This window comes from Schistocerca piceifrons, chromosome 3 (genome assembly GCF_021461385.2).
Source record: "Schistocerca piceifrons isolate TAMUIC-IGC-003096 chromosome 3, iqSchPice1.1, whole genome shotgun sequence".
Classification (NCBI taxonomy): domain Eukaryota; kingdom Metazoa; phylum Arthropoda; class Insecta; order Orthoptera; family Acrididae; genus Schistocerca; species Schistocerca piceifrons.
Genome location: NC_060140.1, coordinates 489,068,133 through 489,094,781, shown reverse-complemented (window position 1 = coordinate 489,094,781; position 26,649 = coordinate 489,068,133). Strand labels below are relative to the sequence as shown.

Genomic DNA, 26,649 nt, shown 5'->3' with positions numbered 1-26,649 from the left:
GGGATTCCGACATGACCTAGGGTCCAGACAAACACCGCTTAACAACTGGACCATTCCAGGGCATAGATGGACTCCTGGACGATCACTACAAAAGGATGACGAGGGTAGCACTGGTCAATAGCTTGTAGGCTGTTCAAGGAGTCAGTACACAGAAGAAACGACTCCCCAGGGCATGAACAGATGTGCTCAAGAGCACGAGATACAGCCACCAGCTCAGCAGTGCAAACACTGCAGCCAGTATGACGCCAACAGAAGTACACAACACACGACTTTGTGGCTGAAAATTGGAAACCGTGGGCTAGAGCCCATGACTACACCTTGTGGATGGCTCCCTGTAGTTGCCGCTAAGCAACACCGGGACTGGTGGAGCAGTATGAAATGTAGAAGTCGTCTGCATACAGAGGAGGTCAGACGGACAGCCCTACAGTTGCTGCTAGACCATTAATAGCCACTAAAAAAAGAGCCCTGTGGGACCCCATTCTCCTGGATATGGGGGGAATTATGGGAGGCACCGGACATGGAAAGTATGAAACGACAGGAAATTTGGATACAAATCGGGAGCGGGCCTCAGAGGCCCCACTTGAATTATGTGGCAAGGATATGATGTCGCCAGGTAGTGTCATATGCTTTTCATAAATCAGAAAAGACGGCAACCAGGTGTTGGCATCTGGAAAAGGCTGTTCAGATGACAGACATGAGGGACACAAGATTATCAGTGGTAGAGTGACCCTGGCAGAAGCCACCCTGACATGGAGCCAGTAGACCACGTGACTCCAGGACCCAACCCAACTGCCAACAAACCATACATTCCAGCAGCTTACAAAGAATGTTGGTGAGGCTGATGAGCTAATAGCTATCCACTTCAAGGGGGTTTTTACTGGGTTTAAGCACCGGAATGATGGTGCTGTACCACCACTGTGATGGAAAGACACCACTGCACGAGATCCTGTTGAAGATGATAAGGAGATGTCGCTTGTAGTCAGATGAGAGATGTTTAATCATTTGACTGTGGATCCGATCTGGCCCAGGAGCTGTGTCGGGGCAATGGGCAAGGGCACTGAGGAGCTCCCACTCTGTAAATGTGGCATTATAGGTTTCACAGTGGTGTGTACTGAATGAGAGGACTTTCCCTTCCAGTCGCTGTTTGAGAGTGCGAAAGGGTGGGAGGTAATCCTCCGACGCAGAGGCTCAAGCATAGTGCTTAGCAAAGTGCTTGGCAATCGCTTTTGCATCTGTAGATAACACGCCATTTATGTTAACACCGGGAAAACCTGTTGGAATCTGGTACCCGAAAACACGTTTGATCTTTGCCCAGACTTGGGAAGGTGAAATATGGCACCCAATTGTCAAAACATATTGCTCCCAACACTCATGCTTCCATCGTTAGATAAGTTGGCAAATGCAGGCACAAAGCCGTTTAAAGGCTATGAGGTGCTCCAGGGAAGAGTGCCACTTATGCCGCTGTAGACCTCGCCGATGCTCCTTAATTGCTTCAGTGATTTCCGGCGACCACCAAGGGACTGCCTTTCACCGGGGGCACCCTAAAGAGTGAGGGATCACGTTTTCTGTCACAGAAACAATTGTTGTAGTCACTTGCTCAACCATCACATCAATGTTACCATGAGGGCGAGATTCAGCGGTGACAGAGTTACAATAGGCCACATACCAGTGTCACAGAGAGAAATATTTTATTATTATTTTACAAACACGGTGCACCACATCTTATTGTAAAAAGCAAAAACATAATTTCTTTAAAAATGGGGGCAGTCACTTGTTTTGTTTCTTTTTAGACTCCAAAAAATTTACATTTAATTTCTGTACATAGATTCCCTCTTCACAGTTCGGGAAACAAATTCATTAGATTAATTTTTCCAGTCCTGTCTTGGTAAACATGGTGGAAGAGTAGATCGGCGAGCCTCAGCTGTGTCATTGTTGATCCTAGGCCATTTCTAACTTGTAGCAAGGTGTAGAAGGACCTTTCAGAGGATGCTGACAATACTGGAACATTTGGCACTCCTCCCTCAAAATTCAGTGTAGTAGACAGCCATCATCTAGACTGGCACTGGTGCTGCTGACTTGAACAGTTTTAACCAGTCTGTTCAAATGTTTACACAGAAGTTATATACGGAATTTGTACTGACAGAGCACCACTAGCACTTTTCTTTGTACGGAGTTAAGCAGCACAGACAGAAAAATGAGACAAAAGGGGAGGTCAACATCTACATCACTATGCTGCAATTCACATCCAAGTGCTTGCCTAAGGGTTCACAGAACTACTTTCAGACTATTTCTCGGCCATTACACTCTTGAATGGTACGTGGGAAAAATGAACACCTTTATCTTTCTGTGCGAGCTCTTCTTTCTCTTATTTTTATGATGGCCATTTCTTGCAATTTAGGTGAAGGTCAACAAAATACTTTCGCATTTGGAGGAGAATGACAGTGACTGAAAATTTGTGAAAAGATTGAACCCCAACAAAAAAGTAGTTTCTTTATGATTGCCATCTCAGCTAGACTATTATATCCATGACACACTTTCCTCTACTTCATCATAATACAAAATGAGCTGCCCTTCTCTGAACCTTTTTGATGTCCAATGTCAATGCTAAACAGTAAGAGTCCCGTACCACACAGCAATAATCTAGCAGTGGATGGACAAATATAGTGTAAGCAATCTCTTTAGTAGCTTTGTTGCATCTTCTAAGTGTTCTGCTAATAAAACAGTCTTTGGTTCACCTTCCTCACAACATTTTTTATGTTATTGTTCCAATTTAAGTTGTTTGTATTTGTAATCTTTAGGTATGTAGCAGAATCTACAACCTTTAACTTTTCCCCACGTATCTGAAATTTAACAATGTCTTTTTCATACTCATGTGAAGAACTTCACACTTTTTCTTGTTGAGGGTCAACTGCCACTTTTCACATATCATCTTGTCTATATCATTTTGCAATTCATATTGATCTTATGATGACTTTACTAGGCAGTAAACAACAGCTTCATCTGCAAACAGTCTATGAAGCTGCCCACATTGTCTCCCAAATTGTTTGTATAGATCAAAAACAGCAGAGGGCCTAAGTACTTCCTTGGGTCATGCCAGATATCATTTCTTTTTCACTTGATGACTTCCTATCATTTACTATGAACTGTATCCTTTCTGACAGGAAATCATGAATCCAGTCTCACAAATGAGATGATACTCTATAGGTATGTAATTTGATTAGAAACCCCTTTTGTGGAACAATGTCAAAAGCCATCTCAAACTCCCTTGAGATGCCTTGTAGATACTACTAATTACATCTCACAAATAAAGGGGCAATTGTGTTTAGGGAGAATGATATGTTCTTAATCTGTGCTGATTATATGTCAATAGATAATTTTCTTTGAAATATTGCATAATGTCTGAACACAGAATATATTCCAAAATATTTCTGCAAATTTATGTCAGTGATACAGGTTTATAATTCAGCAGATTACTGCTATTATCTTTCTTGTGTATTGCTATGACCCGTGCAACTTTCCATTCCTCAGGTATGGGTCTTTTGTCAAGTGAGCAGGTATTATATGACTGTTAAATGTTGAGTTATTCCATAAGCACGTTCTAAAAGTTACCTAACTGATGTGTAATCTTGCATGGAAGACATGCCATTTTTAAGTGATGAGTGGCTGAAGGACTCTACTTCTAAGTTACTCATGCTAGTAGTTGTTCTTGATTTGAGTTGTGGAATATTTACTACATTTATTGGGTGAAAGAATTTTAGAAAACTGTTTAGTAATTCCACTTTCGTGGCATTGTCCCCAGTGACACTATCATTGCTGTTGCGCAGTTAATGTTTGATTGTTTGTTGCCACTGGTGTACTTTACATACAACCAAAATCTCTTTAGATTTTCTGCCACATTTCAAAACAAGTGTTTCATTGTGGGAACTATTAAACTATTAAAGACATCTCATATTGAAGTCCATGCCAAATTTTGAGCTTCTGTAAAATATGATCAATTTCAGAGATTTTGCATTCTTTTAAACATGGCATGCTTTTTTCATTGTTTCAGCAAGGACAGGTCAGAATGTCATTACAGTTATAAGACATTTAACTTTGTCTGACATAGTAGCTTAAAGGGTACAATAATGTGGTTGAGTCATAAGCAAATATTGGTGTCAACCAAATTATTCAAATTCTGTGAATTTTCCTCATTTCTTCCACTTTTGATAGTAGCGTACTGCAATTTGATAAATTTTCATGATTCCATGGAAATTTCAAAAAGTATACCTAGATCAGTGGTAGGGGTCGATTGCTCTTTGCATAATGCCCTTTTAGAAGACTGCTGTTCTCATAGTTACAAAACTATGTGTGTTGCAATTTACTTTGGTCAACAATCACTGCCTTAAATGAGAGTCTTTTATTTTTCTCTGCAACATCTGTTTTCAATTATGCTGCAGCAGCAAGGTCTTACTAATGATGAGATTTTGTGTATTCTGGAGACTCAGACGAATCTGGAAGTGACTTATCAGATTTAGATAGTGACTTTCTGCCAGTGGAATGCATCCACATTTCAATTCTTGTGAATCAGTTGGTGCTTCCTTTTTGATGAACCAGTGCTGCTTATAATAAAAATGTACAGAATCAAATGCTAAGAATCAAATAAAAAAACAATAGTTAGACTGAATTATTGGAGGTACTGGAGGCAATGATTGGTATCATGTACAGCAGGGATTTTTTCTTTTTTTTGTGTGCTAAAAGTGCGTTCTTGAATAACCTGTAGCGACACTGCCGCACGCTAATTCAAGCTCGCCGGTGTGTGTGTGTGTGTGTGTGTGTGTGTGTGTGTGTGTGTTTATTATTCCTTGTTTTTTGAGTTAATTGTGAGTTCCGTGCCTCCTGGCTTGTGTGGATGAGTACTGTTTTCTCTCGAATAACTACAGAAGTTTTCCAAGGATAAAGGATCCTTCTGTAGAGGCCGGAAGCAAATTTTGTAACTCCAATCAGTCCAAGCATGCCGGGCGTTGTCAGATACGCACTCACAATAAAGTTACTGTTGCTGAACTGAAGGTCTTTATTCTTCTGAATCATGTTAATCAAAGGTCGGACAGCCACCAGTTTAGCTGAACCCGACAAGTGGTGAACCCGACGTGATTCAAGCAGAAACCGACGACCTTTGATTAACGCGATTCAGAAGAATAAAGACCTTCAGTTCAGCAACAGTAATTTTTTGCAAGCGCGTATCTGCCAAAGCCTGGCATGCATGGACTGATCGGGGTTACAAAATTTGCTTCCAGCCTCTACAGAAGGATCCTTAATCCTCGGAAAACTTCCGTAGTTATTTGAGAGAAAACAGTACTCATCCAAACAAGCCAGGAGGCATGGAACTCACAATTAACTCAAAAAACAAGGAATAATAATAAACAGAACATATATAAAAGCTAGGAAACCCACCAGTTTAGCTGAACCTGACAAACCTTTCATTGCGTTCTTGGAGGCCTAATTTTACCAGGGATAAAATGACAAGAGACAGATTCCATGAACTTATACAACTTCTCTGCTTTGATGAAAGAAGTCAACCCTGCTGACAACTTCACTCTTATTTTTGAAGTATACAGTAGAGCTAGTATGTGCAAAACTGCACCCTCTGTTACCATCCTTGTGAAAATGTTACAATTGAGGGCAGCTAGTTCCAAGCAAAACAATGTGCTGGTTTACCTAGTTCATGCCACACAAACCTGAGAAATATGGACTCTAGTTTTGGGTAATTACAGACATGGTGTCCAAGTACATTTACAATGCCTTCATATTCCTTGGTAAAGAGGAAAAACTGATGAGACAACCAGCTCTTAGTAGAACATGACATTCTTTGCCTCATGGAGTCATTTATAAACCAAGCAAGGAACATGACAACAGATAACTTCATCAGATTCCTTCGCCTTGCCAAGAAATTTCAACAGAAGAAAACAATGTGAGTTGGAGCATTGAATGAGATGCACAGAGAATTCCCAAACTGTGTGAAGGAGAAAAACTCTCACCCTCCATCATCATCTTGAAAAAGACTGATTATACCCTGACAGTGAATGAAGGGAAGTAGAATAAGAATGTCATTATTCTCAGTGCACTACATACTGAAGTAGCAGCAAGCAAAAAGGAAAGATGAAACCAGAAACTGTTACCTTCCATAAGCCATAAAGTATGGTGTAGGCATCATTGATGAAATTATTTGTAAATGTTCAACTATAGTTGCTTCAGGAGAGGGCTGATGCATCTGTTTTACAATAACCTAGACAAGGCAGCAATAAATACCTGGATCATCTACAGTGAAATAATCATATATAACTTGAAAAGGAAGGTGTTCATTCATCAGCTGGTAAATTAACTCACAAACAGGACAGGAACAAGAAAGCTAAATGAACAAAGAACTGTCAGTAGTATTTGACAGTTCAGAAAAGCAAAAGAAGGGTGAAATTGGAATGTGCATAGGAAACAAGAGCATTGACATCTGTGAGAAAAGCAAAAACATTTGCGTGTGAAAAATATTTATTAAAAGTACCAATAACCTGCACAAAGTGTGATTTTAGTGCTAGAAACTATAAGTACAAGAAATAAAGAAATGGTAGGAGCTTTAGAAATTGGTCACATTTCAAGATAAATATACAATGTTTTATATCCAAAACAACAATCTTAAGGTGTTAGAGCTTCAAGAAAAAGCTTTTATTGAACTGTTTACAAGACATACAAATAAATGGAAAAAATGTAGGTCTTATTTTAAACATGTAGTGAATATTTAATGCAATCTCATTAGGGGTCAAATGCTCCACTCCTTCTGCTTTAGGGGTAACACATTTTCCACTGTTCTAGTGTTAATCCTCTTGTAAGGGAGTGTTTTAAACTTTGTGGTTGGCAAACAGGGCAAGAATTTGGCCCTTCACATATGCTGTTCATCATGTACTACATTTTTGACAGGCTGGTTAACAGGTTCACATTGTATTTTCTTTGCTGTTACCATGATTCAGAAGGAACCAATGGACCACAAAATGAACTGTTACTTTTGTCAGACAAAAATAGATGGACGCAACTCTCAAACAAGGATGGACTCAACTCTCAAACAAGGAAAACTGTGCAATGTTCTAATTTATTATCTGCTCTAAGGCCTGTATGTCAAGGTAAATAATTACTGATACCAGTATTTCTTGAGACTGTGATCATGAGTGGAGTTTAATACAGTGATGAACACATGAAAGAGAGCAAAGGAAATATGCATGCTGATCTAACATTTCAAGGCTGCTGTGAATCAAATGACCCAACTTTTTGCCACAAGGGGATTTCTATCAGTTTTTAGTTTCATGATGAAAAAAATATAATCTTCTTCTTCTTCTCCTTCTCCTCCTCCTCCTCCTCTTCCTCCTCCTCCATGATACAAAAGTGAGTGTTTATCATGATTGCCATGTTCTCCTCCTCCTCCTCCTCCTCCTCCTCCTCCTCCTCCTCCTCCATGATACAAAAGTGTGTGTTTATCATGATTACCATGTTGTTTTTTCCCACTGTTTCTCCAAGGAAGGTGACACAGTTTTTGTAATATTATTGAGTCTGTTATGGACTCTTGACCATGATTTCATTGTAAATGAGTGATGCTTGTTTGCAGATTCCACAAAGTTAGTCATAAAGCATTATTCCTTCACAATGAGAACAATTTCCTTGGGTTCTGATTGCTCATGCAATAAATCTGAAGGAGATGCACGAGAACTTTAAGTGGCTATGCACATTTATCCAGTATGAGAAATACAAATGGTGTATGAATGGAGTTCTCAATGTAATTGCAATTCTTCTTGGCATGCAGTGTGGGTAAACAAAGTACTGCTGCTTTCTACATGAGTGGGACAGCAAAGACAGAAAAATAACACCATTGTGGGAAAAATGGCTTGTTCAGAATTAACTACTGGCCGGACAGAAAAATCTGGTGGACACTCCTGCTTAAATGGGGTCTCATCAAAAACTTCAAAAAGCCATGGACAAAACTTTACATAATTTCATGTACTTGTAAGGGCATTTTCCAAAGAGCATTGAAGTGAAAATAAAGTGATACTGAAAGAACAGCAAGGCAGTGTTCAACAAGTATCCACAAGAAATTTGTAGGTAATCATAAAGCAGAGAACTACTACGATATTGTAAAAAGAACTACTGAGATCATGAAACCTTTTGGAAGGTAACAATTCACTGAAGCTTCATTACTTGAATTTTCATTTGATCTCCTTCCCAAATAACTTTGGTGCTATTAGTGACAAACATGTAGACTAATTCAACAGGATATTTCTCAAATGGGAATACGTTATCAAGGGAAATGGAGTACTGCAATGTTGTCAGACTACTGTTGCTACTTACAAAATAATGCTCTTGAGGCAAGGTATTGCAGGAAATTGGCAATAAAATCTGTATAGGTGTGAATCTTTACTTTTCTTTTCTCTTCTGTTACTCATTTCTTTGATTCTTTTGTGTACTTGCAGATGCTTATGTCATTTGCATTTGGAAGTCTTTTGAGAGTGTGTCATTTGACCAGATACATATTCCGCATAGGCTGCCCTAAGCGTTTACAAAAATGATTATCCCATGAAAACTGAGACCAGTGCATAAATTCTAAAATTAGATTTGGGTTAAGGAGCAAATTATCTTCTGGAAACAGAGTACATAGCTATTGCAAGTGAAATTTTTTCTGACCAGTATAACTGTTCTAGTTCATTTTTAGATTCCTCTACCTTTTCATTTATCTCCATTTGTTGACTACTCAGGTTTTAAATTATATTTATTTATTCTGAAATCTTATCATTTTTTATGCAATTTATATATTGCTTCTATAACAAACTTTTTAATTTCCTTCACTGTTTGTTCTGACATTGAATTTTCTCCTTAAAATGAACTACCAACATTTTGTTATAAATCTGAATCATCACCTCCTCTCCCCAAACTGCTTATAATATCACTTCTGATTGAATGAAGACACAGATCAAACTTTCAAAACACGATAATGTCACACACAATCTTTCTTCACTTTTCACCTCACAGAACACAACACAAGAAGTTTAAAAAAGTTAAATGACTAAAATGTGTTATATATCTGATCAGTCTTGATGCAGTTGTTGATTCAAATAGCTAACTGCTCTCCAAGTTCTTCAAGTCATTGAGTTTTGCATTAAATTCATGTACATTTGGTTGGTTCAGCAACGTCGGAAACAAATGAAGAAATTCATCATTTCGATTTCTCATCAAATACATCATTTATTGACATTCAAAATTTTCCCACTGAATTAAATGTTCGAAGAGATTTTGGGATCACCACTGAAGAGCAATGAAGATGTTCTCCGCTCCACCTTATATAGGGACTGAGAGCATTGTCACACATGCATGGGAGTCACAGTGACAGAAGGACACCACCACCCAGCAGCAGTGCCCTCATTGGTGGAACTGCAAAAGTCATTCTTCTGTGTTGCTGCTGGCCACAGTCATCAGAGTATTCTGGCATCTTCATCTGGAGTAAATCTCAGAGCTGATGGGATTCCATGTATTATCCAGCTGGTAGCCACAGTCACAGTTCATTAGATTTTCTGTAATGTGTATTTCAATGGATTCTTTTAAAATGAAGTCCCAAAAAGATGTTGCTGTGGCCAAAATCAATGTTTTGTCATACTCCACTGAATGTCTGTTAGAAACACATGTTCTGCAATTGCAGACTTGCCGGGTTGCAGAAGGCGAGTGCAACATTTACATTCTGTGCAGTGTTCTTCCACTGTGCGTGTTGTTTGCCCTATATAGGCCATACCACACTGGCAAGGTATTTTGTAAATTCCCACCTTCCACAATAATAAATTATTCTCCACTGATCCCAGTACTGAGATCTTAGATGGTGGGCAGAAAAACGCTTTCACCTGAAAATCACAAAGGATTCTTGCTATTTTGAAGAAAATATTTCCAACAAAAGGAAGAAGAGCTGGGGACTTTGCTGGCACATTCTCCTCTTTATCCCCTTCCCAGTTCTTGGTTTTAGCTGAGGCTCCCCTGTTAATTTTCTGGGTAGAGTATCCGTTGTCTCTGAACACTTTCTTTAAATGTGCAAGCTCTTTAGGCAAACTACCCGCATCCAATATTATATGGGCTCTGTGTACAAGGGTTTTAAGCACACTCATGGTTTGGGATGGCAACTCGAAGAGTGCAAGAACAAATCAGTGTGATTGAGCATATGATTAACAGAATGTCTCAGAGAGCAATTACTCTTCCGCCTAACCAAAATATCCAGGAATGGAGACAGCCATCTTTCTCTCATTCCATAGTAAATCAAATGTTCTCACGAATGGAGTTATGGTGATGTAAAAACTCCATTAACTAATCTTCTCCTGGGACCCACACTATGAAAGTATCATTCACATACCAGCAAAAACTAATTGATTTAAAAAATGCTGATTTAAGTGCTGTTACCTCAAAATCTTCCATAAAAAAATTAGATAATTCGAATCAAGAACAACTGCCAACATGAGTAACATAGAAGTAGATGTCCTTGGTGTACTGAAGCAGATTAAAACACTTAAGAAAAGCAAGCTCTCCCCAATCCAGATTGTATACCAATCAGGTTCCTTTCAGAGTAATTTGCCTGAATTACAGACCCATACCACTAACATTGATTTGCTGAAGGATTTTGGAACATGAACTGTGCTCAAACATTATGAATTACCTCAAAGAAATGATTTATTATCAAATAGCAAGCATAGATTCAGAAAATTCATTCTTGTGAAACACAACTAGCTCTTTATACTCACAAAGTAATGAACACTGTCAAAGGGGACATCAAATTGATTCGACATTTTTAGATTTCCAGAAGGACAACATTCCTCACAAGCAACTTCTAATTGAATTGCATGCCTTTGGAGTACTGTCTCAGTTGTGTGACAGGATTCATGATTTACTCATGGAAGGGTCACAGTTTGTAGTAACTGATGAAAAGTCATTGAGTAAAACAGAAGTAATATCTGGCATTCCCCAAGTAAGTGATATAGATCCTCTGCTGTTCTTGATCTACATAAATGAGTTAGGAGAGAATCTGAGCATCCCTTTTAGCTTTTTGCAGATGACACTGTCATTTACTGTCTTGTAAAAGTCATCATACGATCAAAATGAACTGTAAAATGATTTAGACAAGATAACTGTATGGCACAAATAGTGGCAATTGACTCTGAATAATGAAAAGTGTGAAATCATCCACATGGATACTAAAAGGAATCTGCTAAATTTCGGTTCCATGACAAATCACACATATATAAAGGCCATAAACTCAAGTAAATAGGAATTACAGTTATGAGTAACTACAATTGGAATGATCATGTAGATATTGTTATGGGGGAAAGCAAACCAAAGACTGTGATCTAGTGGCAGAACACAGAACATTTAATAGGTCTATTAAAGAGACTATGTACACTACAATTGCCCATCATCTTCTGGAGTACTGTTGTGCAGTGTGTGAGCTGTATTGGATAGGACTGATGGAGGACATTGAAAAGGTTCAAAGAAGGGCAGCTCATTTTGTATTATTGCAAAATAAGAGAAAGAGTGCCACGGATATGATACACATATTGGGGTGGCAGTTATTAAAACAGAGGTGTTTTTGCTGCAGTACGATCTTCTCACAAAATTTCAATTTCCATTTTTCTCCTGAGAGTTTGAAATTATTTTGTTGATGCCCACATACATACGGAGAAATAATTATCAAAATAAAATAAAAGAATTCAGAGCTCACATGGAAAGATTTAACTGTTCACTTTTCTGCACACTGTTTGAGAGTGGAATGGTAGAGAAGTAGCTTAAAAGTGGTTTGATGAAACCTTTGCCATGCATTTAGCACACACACACACACACACACACACACACACACACACACACACATGGGGGGGGGGGGGGGCACCCACATCTCAGACCCTATGTGGTGCCGGCTGTGCCGATGCATTGTTTCTCAGCAGGTGGGTTTGTTGTGGTGGGAGTTGTTTGGGTGGGGTGGGTAGAGGGAGACAGAAGCAGGAGGCAAGGACAGGGACTGTGGGTGGGTGGCTAGTGGCTTCGAGGGAGGTGGTCAGTGGCCAGGAATGCAGGATGGAGGGGTGACAGGAACATGGACTAGACATGTAATGCATGACTGTAGGGGCCAGAGGGGAGTGGAACACGCTGAGGGTGACATGGGGATGTGAACTGGGAGGGGGTGACAGGATGAAGGGGAAACTGTTGGGTGAAAGGTTCTGGAACAGTGGGTTACCTGAGATTGAGGGCAAGATGATTATGAGAGTGGAGGATGTGTTGTAAGGCTGCCTCTCATCTGCATAGTTCAGAAAAGCTGATGGTGGAGGGAAGGACCCAGATGGCTCGGTTTGTGCAACAGCCATTGATATCAAGTACGTAATGCTCAGCCTGTCTGTGAAGGCCTTCTTGAGGACAGAGGTGTGAATGGAGTCATCAGAGAGGTGGAGGTCAATGTCCAGGAAGGTGGCACATATGGGAAGAGGAGGACCATGTGAAGTGGATTGGATAAAATGTGTTGAGGTTGTGAAGGAATGTGGATAGGGTGTATCGCCGCTGAGTCCACATTATGAAGATACAATCAATAAATCTGAAATGGAGTAGGGGCTGAGAGTTTTGGGAAGCTAGGAAGGTTTCCTCTAGATGGCCCATATACAGGTTGCCATAGGTGCCGTGCAGGTGCTCATGGTGTGCTGTGGATTTGTTTGTATACCTTTCCTTCAAAGGAAGAGTAGTTGTGGGTCCGGTTATAGTTGATAAGGTGTATAAAGAATGAGGTGGTGGGTTTGGAGAATGAAGGACAGTGGGAAACATAGTGTTGGATAATGGCAAGGCCAAAGGCATAATAGATGTGGTTAGTGTGGAAGATGTACTATCTTTGAGGTGGGATTCTACAACTTTCCTTCAACATTTAAATTCTAACATGGTTATTTAAAAACGTTATATTAAAAATGAATTTATATTTTAAATTCTGTTCGGTTTTTTAGTAACTTTAAAACATATAAACAAATGACTGATTGTGAGAGAAACACTCACATTTATATAAAATATCCAAAATCTCACTCACAAATATATATGAACAAAGTGAAAGTATGTATGTCAAAAATTACAAAATGAACAGACTGTTACTGTGTCATAAAAGTAAGTGAACAGACAAATACTGATGAAGAAAACTCCATGTCCCTGAAAGCATTACAAGGGGCAATTATTTGATATATGAACTTATGGAAATGGAAAAAAAGAGTATCTGGTAAGCAGAAAGCAAAAGGGAAAAAAGTCTAAAATAGAACTAAAAAAGGAAAGACAAGAACTGAAAATAAATTATAATGGGTACATGATAGAATGTGCTGAATTAAACAAATTGATATAATACATTTAATACAATTGATAATACCTTTGAGAGAATGAAAAAAAGTAACAAAAATTCTGAGAGCAATTTCTCTCTCTCTCTCTCTCTCTCTCTCTCTCTCTCTCTCTCTCTCTCTCTCTCTCATTCACTCACTCACACACACACACACACACACACACACACACACACACACACACACACACAAAAAAAAAAACCACCCTTCTCTTCATCATAATGTACTAGCAGTAGCAGGGCCAGTTCAAGAATATTTTTTCACACAAACATCGTGTAATTGTTTCCCCTCCCCACTTTCCATTTGGCCACACAAGCACAATATCATTTGTTCCCCCTCCCCCCTTATCACCCTCCCTCTTAAAATAGTTTTCATTCTTTGGTCTCTGGGTGAGACATTTAAAAGTAAATCTAAATCTGGTGAGCATGTAAACGGATTATTTTCACTACTAATTATGATACACCCTGTACACAAATTTGCACTACAGACACACCTGAAACCACTCTCAATTTGGTACCCGGTTGTGTCACTTAGTCTTTAAACAGGCTTTGTGTGCAAGATATTTATTAAAATTCAACCAAATAGGGATAAAAGCCTTTGGATTTCAATGAAGAAAAGAAGGAGCTGGTTTTGGAAGTTAATATAGCACAATGAACCACTTGCAAATCAAAAACTGAACTATAGAATGGAACAATATATTTTAACTATAGAATGAAACAATATCTTTTAAGAAACCCTTTTATTTAATTACAATAAAATCTGTAGTACATAGCTCTTGAGAAGCAAGGCATTGATCCTACCTGTGTTAGTAAATTGAAGAAAATGTAGGATGTTAAAAACAGTGACCCATATTCTTACAGGAGATAATACTGGTTAAGATTAGAAAAAACTCCAATAAACATGTATCCAGAAACAAACATTTGTTGAGCCATGAACCATTCAGTCCTGTGATTAAAATACACTTGTTGATACTTCAGGAAAAGTTCGCACAATGCCTTGGACCACAACCTTATGGCCATGAAACAGAATTCACAAAAGTGTTCAATGTGACTTCTTCTACATCCTTCTACCCCCCCTTCTCAACGAATAATTCATGGCTCAATAAATGTTTGTGTTAGGTACTGTCATGTGAGATATGAAAAATTGGTTGGTGCTCCATTGTTCATAAACCACATTCATTTTATATCTGCAAGGATAAGCTTCTCCACTAGTCTGGTTAGACTGTAACCCAAAAATTGATGATACATTTTAGTTTGGTAAAATGCAGGGGCATATGAGTCTTCTTCACACAATTCGTGGGCACACATTGATAGTAAAGTGGTCCTAAGGCCTTGCTTCCATTATCATTCAAAGATTTACATCTCCCAGTAAGCAGTTTTTATAATCTAAGAAATATGTCTTGTGACCTGAGAGCTTGCACACACTTTAAGTGATGTGGATGACATACATAATCATGCAGGAGTCGCCATGTAAGAGCATGTCATTTATACCTATACTAGCTCCAGTTCTTCATCTGCTGCTCGTCCCAACATTCACTCCTCCTTATCTATCAGGCAAAGTTGCAAAGTCTACATCTACATATACATCTACATGGATACTCTGCAAATCACATTCAAGCACCTGGCAGAGCATTCATCAAACCACCTTCACAATTCTCTGTTATTCCAACCTCATATAGCGCACAGAAAGAATGAATACCTATATCTTTCCGTATGAGCTCTGATTTCCCTTATTTTATCGTGGTGATCATTCCTCCCTATGTAGGTTGGCGTCAACAAAATATTTTCGCATTCAGAGGAGAAAGTTGGTGATTGGAATTTCGTGAGAAGATTCTGTCACAATGAAAAACGCCTTTCTTTTAATGATTTCCAACCCAAATCCTGTATCATTTCTGTGACACTCTCTCCAATATTTCACTTTAATACAAAACGTGCTGCCTTTCTTTGAACTCTTTGATGTAATCCGTCAGTCCTATCTGGTAAGGATCCCACATCGCGCAGCAGTATTCTAAAAGAGGACAGACAAGCGTAGTGTAGGCAGTCTCATTAGTAGGTCTGTTACATTTTCTAAGTGTCCTGCCACTAAAACGCGGTCTTCAGTTAGCCTTCCCAACAACATTTTCTGTGTGTTCCTTCCAATTTAAGTTGTTCATAACTGTAATACCTAGGTATTTAGTTGAAATTACAGCTTTTAGATTAGACTGATTTATTGTGTAACCGAAGTTTAATGAGTTCCTTTTAGCACTCATGTGGATGACCTCACACTTTTCATTATTTAGGGTAAACTGCCACTTTTTGCACCATTCAGATATCTTTTCTAATTCGTTTTGCAGTTTGTTTTGATCTTCTAATGACTTTATTAGTCAATAAATGACAGCGTCATCTGCAAATAACTGAAGACGGCTGCTCAGATTGTCTCCAAAATCGTTTATATAGATAAGGAACAGCAAAGGGCCTATAACACTACCTTGGGGGAATGCCAGAAATCACTTGTTTTACTTGAAGACTTTACTACGAACTGTGACCCCTCTGACAGGAAATCACAAATCCAGTCACATAAGTGAGACGATATTCCATAAGCACGCAATTTCACTATGAGCCGCTTGTGTGGTACGGTGTCAAAAGTCTTCTGGAAATCCAGAAATACAGAATCAATCTGAAATCCCTTGTCAATATCACTCAACACTTCATGTGAGTAAAGAGTTAGTTGTGTTTCACAGGAACGATGTTTCCTAAACCCATGTTGACTGTGTGTCAATAGACCATTTTCTTCGAGGTAATTCATAATGTTTGAACACAATATATGTTCTAAAATCCTGCTGCATATTGATGTTAATGATATGAGCCTGTAATTTGGTGGATTACTCTTACTACATTTCTTGAATACTGGTGTGACCTGTCCAACTTTCCTGTCTTTGGGTACAGATCTTTTGTGGAGCGAACGGTTGTATATGATTGTTAAGTATGGAGCTAATGCATCAGCATACTCCAAAAAGAACCTAATTGGTATACAGTCTGGACCAGAAGACTTGCTTTTATTAAGTGATTTAAGTTGTGTCACTACTTCAAGGATATTTACTTCTACGTTACTCACGTTGACAGCTGTTCTTGATTCAAATTCTGGAATATTTACTTTGTCTTCTTTTGTGAAGGCATTTCGGAAGGCTGTATTTAGTAACTCTGCTTTGGCAGCACTGTCTCCGATAGTATCTTCATTGCTATCATGCAGAGAAGGCATTGATTGTTTCTTGCCGCTAACATACTTCACATATGACCCAAATCTCTTTGGATTTTCTGCCAGGTTTTGAGACAAAGTTTCACTGTGGAAACTGTTATAAGCATCTTGCATTGAAGTCCGCACTAAATTTCAAGCTTCTGTAAAAGATCGCGAATCTTGGGGATTTTGCATCTGTTTAAATTTGGCATGTTTGTTTCATAGTTTCTGCAACAGTGCTCTAACCTGTTTTGAGTACCAAGTAGGATCAGCTCCGTTGTTTGTTAATTTATTTGGTATAAATCTCTCAATTTCTGCTGATACTATTTCTTTGAATTGAAACCACATCTGGTCTACACTTATATTATTAATTTGGAATAAGTGGAGATTGCTCTAACGAAGGCGTCAAGTGAATTTTCATCTGCTTTTTTGAATAGGTATATTTTTCGCTTATTTTTTGAGTATTTGGGGATTACAATATTCAGTCTTGCTACGACAGCTCTGTGTTCACTAATCCCTGAATTGGTTTTGATGCTTGTCATTAGCTCAGGATTATTTGTTGCTAATAGGTCAAGTGTGTTTTCACAACTGTTTACTATTCGCATGGGCTCATGAACTAACTGCTCGAATTAATTTTCAGAGAATGCATTTAGCACAATTTTGGATGATATTTTATGTGTACCTCCCTAATTAAACATGTACACTCCTGGAAATGGAAAAAAGAACACATTGACACCGGTGTGTCAGACCCACCATACTTGCTCCGGACACTGCGAGAGGGCTGTACAAGCAATGATCACACGCACGGCACAGCGGACACACCAGGAACCGCGGTGTTGGCCGTCGAATGGCGCTAGCTGCGCAGCATTTGTGCACCGCCGCCGTCAGTGTCAGCCAGTTTGCCGTGGCATACGGAGCTCCATCGCAGTCTTTAACACTGGTAGCATGCCGCGACAGCGTGGACGTGAACCGTATGTGCAGTTGCCGTTCTTTGAGCGAGGGCGTATAGTGGGCATGCGGGAGGCCGGGTGGACGTACCGCCGAATTGCTCAACACGTGGGGCGTGAGGTCTCCACAGTACATCGATGTTGTCGCCAGTGGTCGGCGGAAGGTGCACGTGCCCGTCGACCTGGGACCGGACCGCAGCGACGCACGGATGCACGGCAAGACCGTAGGATCCTACGCAGTGCCGTAGGGGACCGCACCGCCACTTCCCAGCAAATTAGGGACACTGTTGCTCCTGGGGTATCGGCGAGGACCACTCGCAACCGTCTCCATGAAGCTGGGCTACGGTCCCGCACACCGTTAGGCCGTCTTCCGCTCACGCCCCAACATCGTGCAGCCCGCCTCCAGTGGTGTCGCGACAGGCGTGAATGGAGGGACGAATGGAGACGTGTCGTCTTCAGCGATGAGAGTCGCTTCTGCCTTGGTGCCAATGATGGTCGTATGCGTGTTTGGCACCGTGCAGGTGAGCGCCACAATCTGGACTGCATACGACCGAGGCACACAGGGCCAACACCCGGCATCATGGTGTGGGGAGCGATCTCCAACACTGGCCGTACACCACTGGTGATCGTCGAGGGGACACTGAATAGTGCACGGTACATCCAAACCGTCATCGAACCCATCGTTCTACCATTCCTAGACCGGCAAGGGAACTTGCTGTTCCAACAGGACAATGCACGTCCGCATGTATCCCGTGCCACCTAACGTGCTCTAGAAGGTGTAAGTCAACTACCCTGGCCAGCAAGATCTCCGGATCTGTCCCCCATTGAGCATGTTTGGGACTGGATGAAGCGTCGTCTCACGCGGTCTGCACGTCCAGCACGAACGCTGGTCCAACTGAGGCGCCAGGTGGAAATGGCATGGCAAGCCGTTCCACAGGACTACATCCAGCATCTCTACGATCGTCTCCATGGGAGAATAGCAGCCTGCATTGCTGCGAAAGGTGGATATACACTGTACTAGTGCCGACATTGTGCATGCTCTGTTGCCTGTGTCTATGTGCCTGTGGTTCTGTCAGTGTGATCATGTGATGTATCTGACCCCAGGAACGTGTCAATAAAGTTTCCCCTTCCTGGGACAATGAATTCACGGTGTTCTTATTTCAATTTCCAGGAGTGTATTTTTGCCAACATATCGAGGGTAAATTAAAGTCACCACCAACTACTATCGTATGAATCGGGTACATGTTTGAAATAAAACTCAAGTTTTCTTTGAACCTTTCAGCAACTGTATCATCTGAATTGGGAGGTCGGTAAAAGGATCCAATTATTATTTTATTCCGTTTTGCCAACAATCACCTCTGCCCATACTAACTCACATGAAGTATCTATTCCAATTTCGCGACAAGATAAACTACTTCTGACAGCAACAAACATGCCATTGCCTACCGTGTTTAGCCTATCCTTTCAGAACACCATTAGCTTCTTCACAAAAATTTTAGCTGAGCTTATATCCAGCTTTAGCCAGCTTTCAGTGCCTATAACGATTTGAGCATCAGTGCTTTCTATTAGCACTTGGAGCTTTGGTACTTTCCCAACACAGCTACAACAATTTACAACTATTATACCAATGGTTCCTGTATCTATGTTCTTCCTGTGTTCAGCCTGCACCCTTTGTGACTGAAGCCCTTCTTGTGTTTTCCCGAGACCCTCTAACCTAAAAAACTGCCCAGTGCACGCCACGTAGCCCCTGTTACCCGTGTAGCCGCCTCCTGCGTATAGTGGACACCTGACCTATCCAGCGGAACCTGAAACCCAACCAGCCTTTGGCACAAGTCGAGGAATCTTCAGCCTACATGGTTACAGAACCATCTGAGGGATTCAGACCCTCCACTCAACTCTTTACCAGAGGTCCACAATCGGTCCTGTCGACTATGCTGCAAATGGTCAGCTCTGCTTTCATCTTGCAAGCAAGACTGGCAGCCTTTATCACTTCTGTTAGCTGCTCGAAACTAGAGAGAATCTCTTGTGATCCAAAGTGACACACATCATTGGTACCAATGTGAGCAACCACCTGCAGTTTTCTGCACCCTGTGCTCTTCAGGGTGTCCAGGAGGACCCTTTCCACATCTGGAATGACTCCACCCGGTATGCACACGGAGTGCACATTGGTTTTCTTACCTGTCTTGTCAGCCAAGTCCCTAAGGAGTCCCATAATCTGCCTAACACTGGAGCTCCCAACTACCAATAATCCCACCCTCTGCGATTGCCCGGATCTTGCACGCTAAGTGGTTTCTTCTGAAACAGGACAGGCGACAGCATCTGGCTCAGCAACAGTGTCAGCCACAGACAGCACGTGGCACCTGTTTGTCAGACAAACCGGGTAGGCCTTGTGTGTGGGCCCTGGGAAGTCTTTCACTGCCTGCTTTGCCCCAGGGCAACCTCCCACTCGACCACAGATGAAGGGTCAGCCTCAGTGAGAGCAGTAACTGGGTTGGTCACCAGTGAGGACCGATCGGAGGACTCTGACGTGCTGGACATCCGTTGGATCCCTACAGCTGGCCACAACAGTGGTGCCCATTCACTGCAGCCTCAAGCTGTGTAATCGAACCCATCAAAGCCTGAAGCTGAGAGCGAAGTGTCACCAACTCAGCTCGCATCCGCACACAACAATCGCAGTCCCTGCCCATACCAAAGAGCGTGAAAAACTAAACTGTGCAGATAAACGGACTATCGGCACATGCTGCATAACTCTACTCTAGACCCAGGCGAAACACATGAACTGTGTCTAATAATACGGAGGTATTCAAAAACCTAACTACCGAAGCACTCAGGTGAAAGTAAATAATTTGCCCCAATTAGGAACTTGTAATATGTCACAAAATCTGTTTACTTTCCGATGTAAATAAAAACACGACAACTGTGGCTATTAGATATTAAATTTACATGCAGAAACTCAAGAAATTAAACTATTAAAGCACACAGATGATACAATAAAATTCGCTCCTGGTTAGGAACTCGTAAATGACACAAAAGTGGTTACTTCTCTGTTGCTGCGTCTGTCTCGGTCAGCTACTGCTTCCTGAGTGTCTATCACATTTATTGTCCCTGCTGTGAATGGTCTCATGCTCGCAAGTCACCTTTGCAAGTCACCTCTTTGCAAGTAATGTCATGGGATGCATCATGGGAGCAGATAAAGCGGTCAATTTTTTTTAGGCCATTAACAGATTGCAAAAGAGCTTTTGTGTATTTACAGTTTTGTCCAGCTAAGTCTACAAGAAAACAAACATGAGTATTATTAAATTAAATTAAACAATAAATTCATAAATTTATCAAAGATATTATTAAATAAATTCCATCAAGGAAATTCCAGGTTGGAATATCAACGATATAAGGAAAAGATAGTTTACTACTTACCATAAAGATGACACACAAAGTTACAGACAGGCACAGTTAGAAAGGCACTTACACATTATCTTTTGGTCACAGCCTTCATCAGCAAAAGAGAAACACACACACACAAACAAGCGCACCTCATGCACACATGACCACCTTCTCAAGCAGCTCGGATTTGAATGTGACTGTCACATGAAATCAAAGCAGCAATCTAGAGGGGGTGGAGAAGGGAAAGGGATGGCAGTGTACAGGTGGAGGGAGGAAAGAGCAGAGCTGTCTGGTGAAGTGTGCAGAGACTAGACTGCCAACATGCACAGCATCAGGAGGCTGTGGGGCAGGGAGATGGGGAGGGAATGGGGGGACAAAGTGGGAGGAGAGGAGCAGGGACAGATGGGCAGGTGCATTGACACCAGCACACAAAGATGGTGGGAGATGAGAATAGGGAGGAGGTGATAGGACAGAAGGGGTGGAAACTGTTAGGTGGAGGGTGTGGAGATAGTGTGTTATGGTAGGTTGAAGTCAGGATAATTTCAGGAGTGGGGAATGTGTTTTAAAGTAAGCTCCCACCTCCACAGTTCAGAAAAACTGGTGCTGGAGGGGAAGATCCAGATGGCTCAGGCAGTGAAGCAGCCATTGACATCAAACATGTTATGTTCAGCTGGATGTTGTGCCACAGGGTGGTCTACTTTGCTTTTGGCCACAGTTTGGCAGTGGTCATTCATCCTGGTGTACAGTTGGTTGATAGGCATACTAATATAAAAAGCTGCTGTGCAATGACTGCAGCAGAGATGGTATATGGCATGGCTGCTGTCACAAAAATATGATCCTTGTGGCAAGGGGTTGAAATTGGAGTGGCATATGGATGGACTAGGATGTTGGGGGGGGGGGGGGGGGTTGGGTGGGCAACAGAACACCACTTTAGGAGAGGTGGAAATGATCTTGGGTAGGATGTCCCCCATTTCAGGGTGTGAAGATAGGTAATCAAAGCCCTGACAACAGATGTGGTTCTGTTCTTCCAGTCTGAGGTGGTACTAGGTGACGAAGGGGGCACTCCTTTGTGGATGGTTCTTGGGGGTGGTGAGAGGATTTTGGGGTGTGAGGGAAAATGAAATGGGAGATCTGTTTGTGGACTAGGCCTTGGAGATAGTGCCTGTCTGTGAAGTCCATGGTGAGATCCTCAGCGTACTGGGCAAAGGAGTTCTTATCACTATAGATAAGTCATCCCCAGGTGGCCAGGCTGTACAAGAATGAGTTTTTGGTATGCTGTACAAGAAGGATTTTTTGGTATGGAAGGCATGGCAGCTGTTGAAATGAAGGTGCTGTTGGTGAATGTGGGTTTAATTTGGGCAGAGATGTGGATGGAGCCATCAGTGAGGAGGAGGTCAATGTCCAGGAAGGTGGCACACAGGGCCAAGGAGGACCAGGTGAGGCAGATGGGAGAGAAGATGTTGAGGATGTGAAGGACTGGAGATAGGGTGCCTGGGCCCAGAGTCTAGATCATGAAGATATCATCAATGAACCTGAACCAGACTGGGGGTTTGGCATTTTGGAAGGCTAGGAAGGGCTCCTCTAGAGGGCCCATAAACAGGTTAACATAGGAGGGTGCCATGTGGATGCCCTTGGCTGTGCCGCAGATTTGTCTGTATACTTTTCCTTCAAAGGAGAATTAGTTGTGGCTTAGGGTAAACTTAATGAGGAATGAGGTAATGGGTTTGGTGTCTAAAGGACATTGGGAAAGGTAGTGTTCAACAGGGGTAAGACCATGGGCATGAGGGATGTTGGTGCATAGGGAGGTGGTGTCAACAGTGACAAGTAGGGATCCAGAAGATAAAGGGGTGGGGATGGTGGAGAGTTGAGTTGAGTTGTTTTGGGGGAAAAGACCAAACAGCGAGGTCATCGGTCTCATCGGATTAGGGAAGGATGGGGAAGAAAGTCGGCCGTCTTTGAAAGGAACCATCCCAGCATTTGCCTGGAGTGATTTAAGGAGATCACGGAAAACCTAAATCAGGATGGCCGGACATGGGATTGAACCGTCATCCTCCCGAATGCGAGTCCAGTGTGCTAGGGATGGTGGAGAGTCGGTGACTGAAGTGGGTTGTACCTTTGATGAGGGAGGCTCAATTACGGGTAATTGGCTGGAGATGTTGATCGATGAAGGCCAGAATTGTTTCAGTGGGGCACAATAATCAGCCACAATGGTGCACCAGGATTGTTGGGTCAATGGATTTTGTGGAGCATGTAGAAAGTGGATGTGCAAGATGTCATAGGGGTGAGGAGGGAAATGGATTCAGGGGAAAGGTTCTGGAAATGGCTTAAGTCATTAAGTAAGGATTACAGGTTATGTTGGACTTCTGGGATGAGACCACTTCAGCAGAATTTGTAGGTGGAGGAGTAAGATAATTTGCAGAGGTCTTCTGCCAGGTAGTCATTGCAATTCATAACAACAGTGGTGGAACCTTTGTCTGCAGGTAGGATGATTAGGCTGCCATTTCTTCTGCTGAAAGGTTGGTGTTCTGAGGAAGAGGTCTAGGAAAGGATGATTAGGCCAAGTTAGAGATAAGGAATTCCTGGAAGGGGACCAGCAGATGGTTGGGGGGGATCACAGTTTGATGGTGGTATGAACTGGGAGAGGCAGGGTTAAATGTTGGAATTAGGTTGGCTTTGGTTCGATGGATTGGCAGCAAAGAAGTGTTTCCATTGAAGTGATTGGAAGAAGGAGTGTAGGTCTTTCACAAGTCCAGTATGGTTAAATTTGGGCGTGGGGGCTAAAGGTGAGGCCTTTGGATAGGACTGAAAATTCTGTGGGGCTGTGGGTTTTGGTGGACAGGTTAACAACAGTGTTATGAGAATGTTTCAGCTCTGAATTTGGTGGAATGTTTGTAAGGAGTTTTGGGGAATGTGTCAAGTTGAAAAGATCAGGTAGGCCGGGCTTGGGTGCTATGAGGGGTTGACAAGGAGTCCTTGATTACATATCATCATGCCTTGAAGTGAGGGACATTCTACTCAAGATCCTTCCCACCCCTCCTAAAGTGGTTTTCCATTGCCCACCAAACCTCCACAACATCCTAGTCCATCCTTTTGCCTCTGCCAATCACAACCACTTGCCACAGGGATCAGATCCCTATGGAAGACTCAAGTGCAAGTCCTGCCCAATCCACCTACACAGCTCTTCCTTTTCCAGTCCTGTCATAGGCTTATGCTACACCACCTGTGAAGGCAACCATGTCATATACCAGCCCTGCTGAGTTCATTGCACTGTTTTTTATTTTGGTATGATTACCAAACAGCTGTGCACCAGGATGAACAGCCACTGCCAAACTGTGGTGAGGAGCAAAGTAAACCACCCTGTGGCACAACATGCAGCCGAACGTAACACACTTGATTGCAGTGGCTGCTTCACCACCCAACCCATCAGGATTCTACCCTCCACCACCAGCTTTTCTGAGCTGTGCAGGTGGAAGCTATCCTTATAACACATTCCCTGCTTCAAAATTGTTCTATCTTCAACCTACAGTAAGTACTATCCCCACACCCTCCACCCAATAGTTTCTACCCCCTCTGTCCTATTCCCATTGCCCACCATCTTTGTGTGTACCACCTGTTTCCAGTGTACTCACCATATTTTCCCACTCCTCTCCTTATTTGCTCTTCCTCTGCACCCCCTCCTCCTCCCTGCCCCACGACCTCCAAACACTGGGCATGTTGGCAGTCTTGTCCCTGCGCACTCCACCAGACAGTGCTGCTCTTCTCTCTCTCCACCCATACACTGCAACCCCTTTTCCTTATCCGCCCCCTCCAAATTGCTGCCTCTATTCCATGTGACAGTTGCATCCTGGTCTGAGCAGCTGGAGAATGCTGGTAATGTGTGTGTGTGTGTGTGTGTGTGTGTGTTTTTCTTTCTTTTCCTGACAAAGGCTTTGGCTGAAAGCTAATGTGTCGGTGTCTTAATTGTGGCTTTCTGCAGCTTCACATGTCAGTTTTATGGTAAGTAGCTAGCTATCTTTTCTTACATCGTTACTACTGGATAAAGTGCTGTTAGCCTTTATTGTTCAACTCAGTGAAATGTACCTTTAACCTAAAACTTAGAATATTGTGGCCAATATTAAATTTAAACAATTAAATGTACTTTTTTAACAAACCACTGGTCTGGGAAAACCTAAAATCTAGCACACACAATAAGTTCATGACTCCTTAACTCCATAATTGAAATCCAAAGGTCAGGGAGCTCCTTGTCAGAGAACAATCATTGACTCATAGTGCCCAAGTGCAAATTATGATCCAGAGACAATGTTTTGGAAGTTATCATGAGTCACCTGCAGTGACAAACGGGATGTTACCTTTAAAAGTGTCATGTTCTATTTCCACCCATGTCATTGTCTAAAGGAGCTCTTAAACAAAAGATGAAATTTGCAATTTTAGAGAATGGCATACTGAATTTCAACAGAAATCTAAAAGGACAATTAAGTAGAAGTAACAGATATCAACTGTGTATAGCAAATGCATAAAAAGTGTTCTTATCAACAATTTTGCTTTTTAAACTTTTATTCAGTCTGAATGAAACAATTTGTAAAATATAATATACAGTGTCACATACAGATGTATGTATATTGCTGTTTCTTTTAAATTTGTTACAGGTTCAACAGTATATCATGCACAAGTTAATGTGGAATACTTGTCAACTCACTACGTAGGTTGGAAATGGGAAGCACGTATGGTAGAACGATTCATTAAATGTACAGTAAATGGAATTCCTGGACGAGGGGTTTCTGAATTTCACTACCACAACAGCACTGGAAGGCCTGAAAAAGTTTCAAAGAATGATCCGCAGTGGTTTCAAGCACTTAAATATAAGTAGTATAAGTTGCAATTGTTAACAATTTTGAAAAAAAAAAAGACTTTTCAATGTGTTACACTGTGTTATTAATTTAAAATGTGCTATTTGAATATTATTTAATGAAACGTTTGAATACTGATAATTATAATAATCATAAAATATTTATTAGCTTATCACTTTATTTCTTCTTCCTCTTTAACATAAAACCTTAAAATCCTGACACAAACTTCACAGGACTACAGAACAAAGTCACCCATCAAAACAATAATTTAATAAGTTAACCCCTCATTTTTACTTGTATCTGCATTGGGCATATGGAAAATCTCAGAAATTATTTTATTAACAATTTCCCATCAACACTGCAGACCACTTTAGATAACATATACTGGATTTTTATCCTATGAATAGACAAATCTTCACACAAATATATCTTCATTGCAGTTTCACTTATGAAATACAATGCCCACGAAATTAAAAATATTTGATTTTGAGTTTGACAACATATCACTTTCCCCACATACTTCCTGTGAAAGGACCATGATGAAAAAATTTGAGGACTTAGAGCTAATACAGAGGCTTACCAATATTCTTCCCATGTGCCATTTGCAGGTAAGGAGGGATGAGTTACTGGTACCAAAGGTACCCCTGTTCCACACTATCAGATGGCTTGTGGAGTATTGATGTAGATGCAGATGCAGCATGATCTCTAGGTTGGAAGGGGACCTTGTATATAAGGAAGCCATCAGCATATCTGCATTGTGATAGAAACTGAAATATTTATTGGGAACTGATGTCTGCTATGGAAGCTCAGTTGTTAAAATTTGCAGTAGTGTAAAGAAAACTTTAAAGAATTCCAAGGCATTTGCAACCA

The 26,649-nt window shown here is 41.3% G+C and overlaps 1 protein-coding gene across 1 annotated transcript in view; it reads left to right on the top strand.

Annotated features, from left to right (window-relative positions):
* Window positions 1-25,799, top strand: part of LOC124788761 — a 249,014-nt gene extending 223,215 nt beyond the window's left edge. The window contains exon 9 of the mRNA XM_047256044.1: window positions 25,579-25,799. Within this exon, the coding sequence (XP_047112000.1) occupies window positions 25,579-25,799 (221 nt within the window). The remainder of the gene's footprint in view (window positions 1-25,578) is intronic.
* The last annotated feature ends 850 nt before the right edge of the window (window positions 25,800-26,649 follow it).